Source organism: Nannospalax galili, unplaced genomic scaffold (assembly GCF_000622305.1).
Source record: "Nannospalax galili isolate Female #2095 unplaced genomic scaffold, S.galili_v1.0 scaffold120, whole genome shotgun sequence".
Classification (NCBI taxonomy): Eukaryota; Metazoa; Chordata; class Mammalia; order Rodentia; family Spalacidae; genus Nannospalax; species Nannospalax galili.
This window is the reverse complement of record NW_008350324.1, coordinates 4431193-4444932: the sequence shown is the minus strand read 5'-3', so window position 1 is coordinate 4444932 and position 13740 is coordinate 4431193. Positions and strand designations below refer to the sequence as shown.

General features: G+C 50.1%; 2 protein-coding genes across 2 annotated transcripts in view; both read left to right on the top strand.

The window, feature by feature from the left end:
• Oas3 (2'-5'-oligoadenylate synthetase 3) overlaps positions 1–6129 on the top strand; it is a 23815-nt gene extending 17686 nt beyond the window's left edge. The window contains exons 12-16 of the mRNA XM_029570589.1: positions 1216–1501; positions 3243–3433; positions 4119–4357; positions 5695–5842; positions 6029–6129. Coding sequence (XP_029426449.1) covers positions 1216–1501; positions 3243–3433; positions 4119–4357; positions 5695–5842; positions 6029–6040 — 876 coding nt within the window. The 3' untranslated portion in view covers positions 6041–6129. The remainder of the gene's footprint in view (positions 1–1215; positions 1502–3242; positions 3434–4118; positions 4358–5694; positions 5843–6028) is intronic.
• A 2935-nt stretch (positions 6130–9064) lies between these two features.
• Positions 9065–13740, top strand: part of LOC103745585 (2'-5'-oligoadenylate synthase 2-like) — an 18984-nt gene continuing 14308 nt past the window's right edge. Inside the window, 3 exon segments of the mRNA XM_008847540.3 lie at positions 9065–9232; positions 11387–11642; positions 12789–12982. Coding sequence (XP_008845762.2) covers positions 9065–9232; positions 11387–11642; positions 12789–12982 — 618 coding nt within the window.

Below are 13740 nucleotides of genomic sequence, written 5' to 3'. Positions count from 1 at the left end.
AAATTAAGAGTGGATTGGCAAGAAGATTTAAGAAATCCTGGAGGTTCAAGCATTTCACAGGCCTTTAATCCAAGCACTGGGGAGGCAGAGGCAGGCACATCTATGTGAGATTGAGGTCAGCCTGGTCTATATAGTGAGTTCCAGGCCAACAAAGGCTACAGGGAAACCATGTCACAAATAAAAAAAGAATGAAGAGAGAGAGAGAGAGAGAGAGAAAGAGAAAGAGAGAGAGTTTGTATATATAGAGAGAGTTTTGGAGCCTCACTGGCCTGCCTGGTGAGGGAGACATCAGGCTCCCACTTGCTGAACCCAAATGGCAGGAGCCCCATACCACTCAGGAAGCAGAGGCAGGAGGATCTCTGTGAGCTCTAGGCCAGCCTGGTCTACAAAGAGTTCCAGGCCAGCTGGGGCTATAGAGAGACCCTGTCTGGAAAAAAAAAAGAAAGGAAGGGAAAAGGAAAGGGAGGGAGGGAGGGAAACTGGGGTGTAAAGTCACATGGTCCACTACACTTGGTACAGCTGTTTACTATCGAGAGACACAGGGAAAACAAGTCAGGTAGGGAGAGAGTGTGAGCCCAGAGAAGACCAGAAAATGGTCCCAGACCTGGTGGGTGTGCTGTGTGATCCAGGTGAATACTTTCTTTGATCTGTACCCACGTCCTCCACAGCACTGATGATAGTGACGATAGCACTGACTTAGCTTCCTGGCCTTCAAGTCCTGACTTTGTCCTAGAATCAAAACCATGTCCAGGGATGGGAGTCAGCCATCAGTCAAACTTGAAAGTTCTCTAGGTTCATACAGGCTTAAGCGCCACAGACCCTAGGTGAGTTTCCAAGAAGTAAGCCCAAGGGCTCAGTTAGAAGTTGATTGCTGCCAACCATGAAGACCTGAGTCAGATCCCCAGAATCCACATTAAAAAAGCTGAACTTGGCAGTGGTATAAGCCTGTAACCCCCGTACTGAGGAGGCAGAGACAGGAGGATTCCTGGAGTTCACCGGCCAGTCAGTGTAGCCCGGTTGGTGAGCCGCAAGTTCAGTGAGAGACCCTGTCTCAAAAGAAAGTAAGGTGGGGAACAACTGAGGAAGAAGACATCCAGTGTCAGCCTCTGGCTTCCACAAGCACTCGCTCAAATGTGCACACCCACATGAACACACACAGGCTGGGGACATCAAAGGGTGCTTCTGGGACCAAGCCACCTGCCATGTCCTCCCCAGGGCGGCTCTTCGGCCAAAGGCACGGCTCTTCGAGGACGCTCGGATGCTGACCTGGTAGTGTTCCTCAGCTGCTTCCGCCAGTTCACAGACCAGGGGAACAGGAGGGCTGAGATCATCTCAGAGATCCAGGCTCAGCTGGAGGCATGTCAGCAGGAAAAGAGATTTGAAGTCAAGTTTGAGATTTCCAAGAGGAAGAACCCCCGCGTGCTGAGCTTCTCTCTGACGTCACGGACCATGCTGGACCACAGTGTGGACTTTGATGTGCTGCCAGCCTTTGACGCCCTCGGTGAGTTTCCAAGAAGTAAGCCCAAAGAGGGCAGGAACCAAGGAAGAGTGGACCTGAGCAGTTGTGGAGGCTGTGCACTGTGCAATTAGGTGATACCTGTTCATGTCATAGGTACTAGTGAGGTGTAAATTTATCCCTGCTTTCCTGGAAAATGAGTGGCAAAGCATCTATGTGTGAATCCTTTGTGGATTCACACAAAGATGCCATGCGAGTTAACTGCAGCCCCAAGCTGAGTTATACCCCAGCAATTCCACCACCACAATAGGACACTTAGGGTCACTGAGTTATACCCCAGGAATTCCACGACCACAGTAGGACACTTAGGGTCACAGACTGTGCTCCAACAAGCCAGATTCAGCCACCCAACCTCAATAAGACAATTAAAAGTAGCAGAGAAAAACACCAGGTGTGGTGGCACGAGCCTTTAATCCCAGCCCTCGGGAGGCTGAGGCAGGTGGATCTCTGCAAGACTGACACCAGCTTGGTCCACGTAGTGACCTCCAGGTGGGCTGGAACTAGGGTGACCCTGTCAAGAAAACAACAGCAACAGCAGTAACAAAAAGTAGCAGAAAAAGATTTGTTCAGTGTGCCCACATGAGGAAGAAACACAGAGATCCAGAGACTCCTCTCAAGCCCAATTTCGGGGTCCTGACATGAAGTTTAGGTTTAAGTAGCCGGCCAGAGTAGCCCTGCAGCGGACATCATTGTTTAGGCTCCGCCCTCTTGCAAGGGGATTTACGAGCCACAAATCTCTGTTCTGAGCAAGCTTCTTCTCTTGTTAACTCTTGAACCATTTTCTTTTCTCTGTGGGATTCCTAGTAGCAATTTCAATTCCTTAGGATCTATTGTTCCTACAGTCCAGACACCAAGTCAATGACAATGCTAGGTGTATTCACTATTGTTCTCGTTGCTATGACAAAACGCCTGACAAAAGCAACTTAGGGAAGGAAGAGTTTATTTGGTTTATTTGAGGCTACAGCTCTCGTGGTGGGGAAGGCATGGCGTCAGGAGCATGAGGTGGCTGGTCACACTGCATCTGCTCTCAGGAAGCAGAGAGAGATAGTGCTGGTGCTCAGCTTGCTTTCTGTGTTTTATTCAGTCAGGACCCCAGCTCATGGGATGGTGCTGCTGGGTCTAAAGTGTCTCAGTCTGTTCCCAGCTAAACTGGCTGCCGCCTCCTTGGCCTGCCCTTGTTTGTTCATTCAGTTCATTTTTTAAAATGCACTATTTGTCCCCAGCACTCTTCTGTGCTTCAAGGACAATGTGCTGAATAAAACAGACACGTATCTCCATGTCTCTTCACTTCTGGGTTCCAATAGCAGAAATAGCTCTGGTCTTCATTGATTTGGGTCCTGGGTTTGGAGAACCAGAACTGGGGTCCTCACTGCTTAATATAAGAAGTCAGCATAATGATGTCAGCCCCTGCCACCACGGTCTTGTTACCTCAAGAGGCTTCCTGACTAGTGACCAGCAGGGCTCCCTCTCTGTTAGAGGGGCTGAACAGGCATGAGAGAGGGTTAAAGACACACTAGCTCTTAGCCAAGACTTCCTCCACAACAGACAAGCAGGACCATTCTCCTGAAGAGTTTGATGTGGGGCTGTGCCGTATCTGTGTCCCTAAAACACCTGGTGACCTCCCAGAGGGTCCCAGACACACAGGGTGTCTCAGAGGTGCTTTCTAAGTTGGTCCTCTGGGGCTCCCTGGGAGATGGAGTGACTCTAACCATCTCCCTCTGTGCAGGCCAGCTGGGGTCCGGCTCCAGGCCCAACCCCCGCGTCTATGTGGACCTCATCCACAGCTACAGCAATGCGGGTGAGTATTCCACCTGCTTCACGGAGCTCCAGCGGGACTTCATCATCTCCCGCCCCACCAAGCTCAAAAGCCTGATCCGACTGGTGAAGCACTGGCCAGCAGGTATGGCACAGGGGCAGGCCATACAGTCCCAAACACTCGGGCATGGGGTATCCACACACGTGTGAGCACACCCCTCTCTCTGTCTCTCTCTGTCTCTCTGTCTCTCTGTCTCTCTCTCTCTATCTCACACACACACACACACACACACACACACACACATCGTGATCTCTCTTCTTGGAGCGCTTGGGGCTCAGAGTTCACACACACACACACACACACACACACACACACACACCTGGTGATCACTTTCCTTGGAGCAGTTGGGGCTCAGATTGGCCAGGACCCTAGTGTATCTTGTTTTTCCCATCCACAAAATGGGGGACAAGCCAGGCCTGGTGATACAGACCTGTCATCTTAACTACTGGAGGCTGAGGCAAGAGAATTGAAAATTCAAGACTAGTCTTGTCAACATACTGAGACCCTGTCTCAAAACAAGGAAGAAAAAGAGAGTTGCGGGTATACCTCGGGGGATGACCCTGGGTTCCATCCCCAGCAATGAAAAAAAAAAAAAAGCTGGGTTGAAAAATTGTGTCTAGGTTGTGACAGGATAACGCCTGATGAGCCACCTGGCACAGGGAGTTGCTCCATAAAACTTTGGGGTCAGTCTCCCAACCCCACGGATCCCTCTAGTCCTCTCGTAGCTCTGTCTCTTGAGTCGTTGCTGACATAGACCAACACATCTCCTTTCTCTCCATTCCCTAGTGCAACAAGATGCCTGGGGGAAGGGGCTCACTGCCCCCCCAGCACGGACTGGAGCTCTTGACTGTGTATGCCTGGGAGCAGGGCAGCCAGGACCTCCAGTTCAACATGGCCACAGGCTTCCGCACTGTTCTCGAGCTGGTCACCCAGTACCATCAGCTCTGTATCTATTGGACCGTCAACTACAGCACGGAGGACGAGACCATACGAGACTTCCTAAAACTACAGCTTCAGAAGCCCAAGTTGGTCACCCACCCCCAGCCCCCAGTACCTCAGCCCCAGGGACACCCACTTCCTCCCACCGCCCAGAGGCAGAGGGTGCACAGCAGGACCCTCTCTCTGGAATCAACTTCCTTCCTAGAAGTGATCTAGTACCTAAGGGTACAAGCAGTCAGTTTTCTGACCCGCTGTGAATAAGCAGGACAAACTAAACACCAGACTCCAAGTTCAACTCAAGTTCAGATAAACAATGACTAATGCTTTAGTTTAAGCAGCTCCCACACAAGATTTAGGATATCTGCTTTTTAAAACGTGGGACTGGGGATGTATGTAGCTCAGTGGATGAGCTGCTTACCCAGCATGCACAAAACCATGGGTTCTGTTCCCAACACCACATAAACTGGGTGTGGTGGTGCATGTCTGTGATCCTAGCCCTCGTGAGGTGACAGGAGAATCAAGGGTTCAAGGTCATCTTCAGCTATTTAGGGAGTCCCTGTCTCAAAAAGGGGGTGAGCAGATATGGTGGCACACACCTGTAATCACAACACTCAAGAGGCTGAGGCAGGAGGATTGCAAGTTCAACACCAGTCTAGACTGCATAATGAGATCCTGCCTCAAAACTTGACTGCATTCATTATTTCTCTGAAACTCCAATGTACAGGGGCATCTGGTATTTGCATTCATTATGTCTGCAGTATGTTTCATTCATTCTTTGCAATCTTGGCCACCCCTGAAATGGGCACAGAGATCACAAGACTGTCCCACAAACTCACGATGCATTGCCAACCTGTGGGTAGTGGCTATGCAAACTGAAAAAAGCGCTGATCTTGTGACATGCCTTCAGTAGGTAGTGGTGTCTGCCACAGACAGATACAGGGAGGGAGAGCGGTACAACCAGCACTGTAATTGATTAGCAATGCCTGCTTCACCTGCAGGAGGACCTGCAGTATCATTGTTGATTAGTAATGTCTGCCTGGGCACAGAGTGAAAAAGCGGTCCATGCGTAGCTGCTTTTCCTCCTTCATTCTCCGTCCCTTCTTCCTTTCTTCCTTGCTTTCTTCCTTTTTTCCATTTTCTTTTCTTTCTTTTTTTTTTTTTTTTTGACAGACCATATAGCCCAGGATGGGTCCAAACTCACAATCCTTCTGGCTCCACCTCCCAAGTATTAGGATGACAGGCTTGTGCCACCATGCCCCTCTCCATTTGTCTCTTCATCTCTCCCCCTGCCCTAGAGTGTGCAGCGCTGAGGAGACCCTGGGTTCTGCCCACAGCCCCTGCAGTGTTGAGTGAGGGTGGAGAATGGCCTAGCAGGGGTCACAGGTGGACACTAAGATAAGACTAGCCCTGGGTGCAATTGCAGACCCATCATCCTGGACCCAGCTGACCCGACAGGCAACCTGGGCCACAACGCCCGCTGGGATCTGCTGGCCAAGGAGGCCACAGCCTATATGTCTGCTCTTTGCTGCACAGACTGGGATGGCACCCCCATCCAGCCATGGCCAGTGCAGGTGAGAGGCATGTGAAGCAGATGGGAGCACCCTTGGGTGGGAGATAACGTGGTGACAGGTGGACATGGTCCTCCTCAAGGGGTGGGTCCCAGTTATGGCCCCAGTGGGTCCTGCACCTCCACTTCCTGTCTGGTGTGTGACCTCTGTTCAGGAAGCTGGGGTAACCAGGTCTCTCCCTCCCCGCAGGCTGCTCTGTGAAGTCCAAAAAAATCAGTCACACTGGGTGACAGAAAGTGACACCAGCCCTCAGCAGGGGAGACTCAGGGGCCCAGTCAGATACACCTGTGTGTGTCTGTGTGTGCTACATGTTTGTCTGTATTTGTGTCTCTGCATGTATATGTTACATGTGTGTTAATGTGTATCTATACTGTGTCCCTGTTTGTGTCTGTATGTTGAATGAATGTCTATATATATATGCCTGCCTGTGTGCCTCTGTGTGTCTGTGTGTGTGTTCTTCTGTGTATCTGTGTGTCTTGCATGTGTGCATCTCTGTGTCGGTGTGATGCATGTGTGCTACATGTATGTTACATGTGTGTCACTGTGACAGTCTGTGTTACATGCTTGTCTTCCTGTGTGTGCTGTCTGACTCCAGTGCCCTAGCCTTTCCATTCCTCACTCTGCCCATGCCACATACCCAGCCTGGTGGGGCTTCACCAGCTTCTGCCTTGACCATTCAGGTGCCCCTGCCTCCTCTGGCGGATGCCCTAGAGTCCAGACTCCTTGGTCCAGTGCTAGCCTGCTGCTCAGCTCCCTGGTCCAGCCTGCACCCGCCTCCACAGCTGTGCCCAGTGGCACTCTGGCCCTACTCCTCCCTGGACTCTCTGCCCCTCAAGCCAGCTCACATCCCCTCACCTGAAGAAACTCACCAGCTGTGATCTGCTGTATCCCCCACATAATGTGACCACGGCCATCTTGGAGCAGCGTTTGCAATGATGAGTTGAGAACACCTGGGCCCCCAGCCATGGCAATGAAATAAGCAAGACAAGCAGGGAGCATCGCCCAAGGCTGCACACCCCACTCCTTCCTGCAGCACAGTCCTGAGGAGGCTGGAGTCTGGGGGGAGGGTTACTGAACTCCAAGGACACAGCTTTCATGAGTCGTCACCATGCCTGGGGGCTTTTTGATAAAACAGCTGCTTAGGGGTGCCTCCTGTCACCCCTCACCCATGCTTTGTAAGTTACCCAATAAACTCATTCACTCACCCAGCTGGACTTGGCTGGAATCTTTTCTTTGGTCTGTCACTGGTGCCCTGTGTGGGGTGAAGACGTTTGTTCACCTTTCGCCAAGGAAAGTCAAGAACTCCCCAGCCCCTGTCTCCAGACAGTCTCTCCTTCCCAAGTGAGATGCGAGTAGGGCCTGGTGGGAACAAGAGAAGATGGGTTCCTGAACCCTTGATCCCTAAGCCTGTTTCCTACCAGCATCACAGATGAGGCCTGTATACCATCCCCTCATCCCAAGGTAAAAACCCACCAGGGCCAGATGCCAGGAAGTTTCCAGGACAGACAGTCACCAATCTGTGTCTTACATGGGAAAATCTCCCCAAGCCACAGAAAGATTCTATACACTCATAAAATAAAAATAATAAATAAAACATTTTTTAAAACTTTTTCCTTGGAGTTTGTGTTCTACATCTCTGTGTCTATTTTTCTGTGGTTGCTGTGACAACATTCCCATATATCCAGTGTCATCAACACTTTTCACAAGGGTAGCAAAGAGTTTCCATCCCATTTATTTGCTGAAATTAACCACTGCAGGCTGTCTGGGGCTCTATGTTCTGAGGGATTTTGAAGAATGGACACTTCACTGTGAACAGCAGCCTAATCAATTGGTAATGGCTGCCATGGCTGCAGTAGGGGAAAGTGATGGTATGTGTATAAGGATTGATTAGCAATGTCTGACCTGGATATGGAACATAGATGCTGCTCCCACAACTCACTCAGTCACTAGCAAGAGAGAATGCCCAAATCAGCTAATGATGTCTGCCACAGAGGGGCATGTGGGCCTGCGGACCTTCTCATCAGACATCTGCCTGATTGGTTGCCTTTTTCTAGCCAACTCTTTTTCTCACCTCTCCCTTGGTCCACTTTGCCTCTGTGGACTTTGGGTTCCTACTACGCCCCTAGAATCTAAGTGATAGACAGGGCTTAGGGTGGGAGGTACTGGACACATACCTAGGAGTTTCCCAGCCCTGCAGCACAGGAAGCACAGGGCATGTGCTGAGACAGTGTGGCCACCACAGTGTTCCCAGTGGACCATCTGAGGGTAGATGAGGTAGTGGTGTGTCCCCAGGGGAGAAGCAGGAACTAGGAAGAAGTCCTAAGCCTGCCCTTCTTCAACTAGGAGTGCCTGAGTCTGTCTCTCTCTCTCTCTCTCTCTCTCTCTCTCTCTCTCTCTCTCTCTCTCTCCCTCCCCATCTGTCTGTCTGTAACCCAGTCCTGATCCTTGGGGGTCCTGTGTCCTTCCAAAGGCAAAAAAGGAACCTAGGTCTGACTGGGCACCTTGCTGTGTGTCTTTGAGCAAGCCTCTTCCCCCTCTGGTCTCTATCTCTGCTCTCTGGCACTGATTTCTCTGGCCACTAGAATCAGGGAGGAAGGGGCAGTGTCTTAAAGGATAGCCTCCACCCATTAAAACAAAGCTGACTTAGCACTTAGCCTGCACTCTGCAAGGGTTCTGTTTAAAGACAGGGTCTCATGTAGCCCAGGCTGGTCTCAACTCAGGATGACCTTGAACATCTAATCCCATTTCCACTTTTTGAGTGCTAGGGTTATATCCAATGCCACCAGGGTGGATTTATATGGTGCTGGGGATAGAATCCAGGGCTTTGTGCATGCTAGGTGAGCACTCTACCCACTGAGCTGCATGCACAGATCACTGGCATTCAGTCCTGTGAGAAAGGAAGTGTTTCCCTCTGCTCTGCATAGGGGAAAATAGAGGCACCAAGAGGGCAGGTCATGTGCTTAAGGATACCCACTGACCAGTATGAAGGTGTCCCCCTGGGCCACAGGAGGCTGCAGGTTTAGCCTAGGGAGTCTGGGGAGTGGCCCAACCCAAATCACAGCAGCAGGGCAGTGGCTCCTGGCCTTGGGTTTCAGTTTCCTTGTCAAGGCTGGGCCGGGGTGAGGAAGTAGCTCCAGACTGACTTCCCTTTCCCCAGAGGACCCAGGCTACAGTGTCCTAGCACTGCCATTCACTGACTTCCATCCCTGCAGCAGGCCAACAGTTATGGGTTCTCTCTGGTCTGCTGTGTCAGAGGAGGAAAATCTAGACGCGTTTATCCAGAGAGAGCTCAAGCCCTACGAGGAATGCCTGAAGCAGATAGACCAGGATGTGAACCTCATCTGTGACATTCTGGGGAGCAATGAGCACTTCTCTGTGCAGAGCATGGCCAAGGTGAGTGTAAGGCTGGGGCTCTGGACCCTGGGACACTTCACAGGACCCCAGAAGGCCTGGTGGCCTGGTACTGAGTGCTGCTGCATGCCAGTCCTGGGCTATACTTCACAGTGCCCTCCCCATACACAGGGGCTGTAGTGGGAGACAGTGTAGAGGCCCAGGATGAGCTTTCCCACCTGGCTGTGTGATCCTGGACAGGATGCTTAACTTCTCTGTGCTCAGTCTTTGGAGGTGTAGAATGAGGTCAGCATAGACCCCACCTCAGAGTGTTGTAAAGGTCAAGCACATGATGCTGTTAGCATGGGGGCCACCACAGTCAGTGTTCAATAAATTAGCAGGGAATATGTGTGAGTGTGCATGCGTGTGTGTGTGTGTGTGTGTGTGTGTGTGTGTGTGTGGTGCATGTGCTTGCATGTGTGCACACACAACCAGAACAGGATGTGGCGGTGACCATCTCCATCATGCTCCACCTTAGTGCCTTGAGATAGGGCCTCTCACTGAACTGGAAACTCACTGTCTCTGTCTCCACTAGGCTGACTGGACAAGAGCTCCCATAGTCACCTGTCTCTGAGCCCCAACCCAGAGCTGGGGTTACAGACACACATTTATGCCTAGTTTTTCCATGGGTGCTGGGGATTCGAACTCAGGTCCTCAAGCTTGCAGAGCATGCACTCTTACCCACACAGACATTCCCCAGTCTCTTCTTCTGTTAAATTGCTTCTTCTCAGGTACTGGTTCACAGCAATGAGACCTGAGCTAATGGCCGAGCCTCCAAGACCAGGACCCTCAAGAAACCAGCTGTATCCAAACAACACTGCTTCCTTCCCACCCCACCCCCATTCCTGCAGCCACATGATTTCCCAGCTTCCACCTTTATCTACCCAGTAGCCCTGGCCATAAAGAAAGCCAGATACTTATGTCCTCTGCCCCAGAAACAGTGAGCTTGGTATTTATTAGCAGGTGTCATGGCAACCTGCACCAGAGTGTGAGTGCTAGCCTCTGGTCACCCTGCCTCAGTGACATGCCCATCAGCCCATCACTGAAGAGAATCACGCACATCGAGTGGCTGCTCTAGGGCAGCAACCTATCAGGCTGTCCCCAACATCACCCTACATGACCCACACCCAGACTGGGGATCAAAGCATTTCCAGTCCCCACATCCCCAGGCCTTGGTCCCTGTTCAGTCAGTACCCCAGCTATGGGCAGCCACTCTCCCAACTTCCAATAGTGAAATTCAATTTGCACAAGTGGGAGTTTTTCCTTAAACTAGAACTGTCCTGAGTAAACCAGGACAAGCTGGTCTGTACAAAGTAACATCACGTTTCTCTCTCTCTCTCTCTCTCTCTCTCTCTCTCTCTCTCTCTCTCACTGGAGTGGGGGTTGCTGTGTGTGTTTTCCTGTGTGTGCACACTTTACTGTGTGTGTTCACTTTGTTGTATGTGTGCACTTTGTTGTGTGGTGTCTTTGACTTCACATATATGAGATTTGTGTTCATACAAGAATTTCCATTGTTTCTTAAACTATTTTATGTGCATGAGTGTATTGCCTGCATGCATGTAAGTGCACCCATGCTGTGCAATGCCTGAGGAGGTCAGGTGCCCTGGAAATGGAATCACAGATGGTTGTTAGCTGCCATGTAGGTGCTGGGAACTGAACCCGGGTCTTCTGAAAAAGTAGCCAGTGCTCTTAATCTCTGAGCCATCTCCCCAGCCCCCGTTTTCATTGTTGTACAGTATTCTTATTTATATATATTTCTGGTGGCAGTTGGGTTCTCTACAGTTTGGAACTAGCATAGAAAACACTGACAGGGGCACAAATGAGTGCCAGTCACTGCATTTTGCAATGAGACTGACATTCTAGGATTTCACTTCAGCTGAGAAATGGCACTGCCTGCTGGAGTGTCCTGTGGCTACAGAAAGTCCACACTTCATGCCTGCTGCTCTGTTCCCTGCAGGGTGGGTCCTACGGCCGGGAAACAGTCCTGAGAGGTTACTCCGATGGCACCCTTGTCTTCTTCATTGATGGCTGGGAAAAATTCCAAGATGAGACTGACATTCTAGGATTTCACTTCAGCTGAGAAATGGCACTGCCTGCTGGAGTGTCCTGTGGCTACAGAAAGTCCACACTTCATGCCTGCTGCTCTGTTCCCTGCAGGGTGGGTCCTACGGCCGGGAAACAGTCCTGAGAGGTTACTCCGATGGCACCCTTGTCTTCTTCATTGATGGCTGGGAAAAATTCCAAGATCAAAAGGAAAACCAACATAAAGTCCTCAGTGTATTTGAGCAACAGTTGAAAAACCATCCGAAATTCAAGGGAAAGGTCATGAACCTTGGGAGCTACCTTGAAGTCCAAGTGTCCACACGATGGCAGGACATGTCCCTGAAGCTGTTTCCTGCTTTCAATCCTCTGGGTGAGTGCTCCAAGGGCTATGGGGAGACCAAACATGGGGTACTGGGAAGCTGCTTGAGACAGGAAATACTAGCACTTTGCTAAATGGGGACTTGCAGACTCCCAGGAGAAAAGGGTCCCTGCCCTGGCCCCATTCTCCTATCTGGAACTTCTTCCCCCATCTTTTCACTTACTTTGAAGAAAATGTTCTCGACTTTTGAATCTAAAGCAGTTTTTATGGGTGACTGGGTCAATGGATGAATGATGGACAGATGGAAATGGCTAGGAGAAAAGTGAATAGGTAGATGGGAGTGCGTAGCTGGGTATCCAACGGACTGATAGATGGACAGATGGATGGAGAGATGGAGTGTAGATGGATGGAGGAATGGATGGGTGCATGAATGGGTGAGTAGTTGGGTTGATGGATAGATGAGTGGGCGTTTGGATGTGTGGGTGGGTGGATGTGTGGGTGTATGGATGAATGGATGGATGGATACCTGGATGGATAGATGGATGGATGGATGGATGATGGATGGATGGATAACTGGATGGATGGATGGATGGATAGATGGATGAATAGGTGAGTGGGTGGATAAATGGATGGGTGGATGGGTATGTGGATGGATGGATGGATGGATGGATAGATAGATGGGTGGGTGAATGAATGGTGGGTGGGTGGGTGGGTAGAGAGATGGGTAGACGGATGGATGACCAGGAGGAAAATGGATGGGTAGATTATGTGAATGGAGAATGAATAGATGACCAAAAAGAAACAGCTAGATGGATAAGACACGGCAGAGCCAGAGCTCTGTCTCAAGCACATGCTATCACAAACTCAAAGAGTGTCAGGATGGAAACTCAACCCCTCCTTAAACAAATGGGGAAAACAGAAGAGCAGAAATGTGTCTGAGGTCACATTGTCAGTGGTGGCCACAGCTAGTTCGATAGCTTAGGACTTCTGAGTGCAACTCTAAGGAGTCTCTAGGCTACTAGGGACCCTGAAGAACAATAATATGGCCTTTGACAAGGTAGAGATGTTCACACACACGCTGATGACTAGCATTCCCAGAAAGGTGACTTGAACCAGAGGAAAATGCCATCATGTAAGAGACAGTAGCCCTGGGTTCTCCTGGTCCATTAGGGTTTGTATGTGAAGTGTTTCCTACAGGCTCTCTCACCTTGGGATTAAATGAGACTCCCAGCCACTGGGTCTACTGGAATCTCAAAAGCGCCATGGATCAAGTGAAAGCTGTGCCCGGTGAGTTCTCCATCTGCTTCACAGAGCTGCAGCAGAAATTCTTCAACAAGTATCCGAGAAAACTGAAGGACTTGATCCTGTTTATCAAGCACCTGTACAGAAAGGTAATTTCCAACTTGCATGTTTCTTTTTTTATTGAGATCATTTACACTTAGGAAAATTTAACAATCTTAGGAACACCTGTCAGTCTACTTTGATCCTTTCTTCAGCCACAAGTCAAAATGGATCTTTTCTCAACCTAATATCCCCATCAGGAATCCCCATGTGTTGCTGGGCATGGTGGCACATGTCTGCAATCACAGCACTCAAGAGGTGGCAGAAGGAGGATCTTGAGTTTTAGGACAGCCTAACTATAGAGCAAGAACTTTCTTTTAAAAAAAAATCCCAGCATAGGGGCTGGAGAGATGGCTCAGCAGTTAAGAACACTGGCTGTTCTTACAGAGGACCCAGGTTCAAATCCCAGCACCTACATGGCAGTTAACAACTGTCCATAACTCTAGTTCCAAGGGATCCAACAACTTCGTCTGCCCTCCGCGGGCATTTCTGACAACCTCTTCTGTCCTCAGCAGGCATTGCACAACACAGGTGCACTTACCTACATGCAAGCAATACACACATGCACATAATTTTTTTTAAATCCCAACATAGGTCACCATCAATGAATCTTGCTTATTTTTAAGTGTTTATGACATTGTGTGTGTGTGTGTGTGTGTGTGTGTGTGTGTGTGTGTGTGTGTGTTTTAGCATGCATGTGGAAGTCAGAGGACAACTTTGGGGAGTCAGTTCTCTCCTTCCACTGTGCAGATCCTGGGACTCAAATTCAGGTTGTCAGCTTGGGCAGCAGGCCCTTTACCCTCTAAGC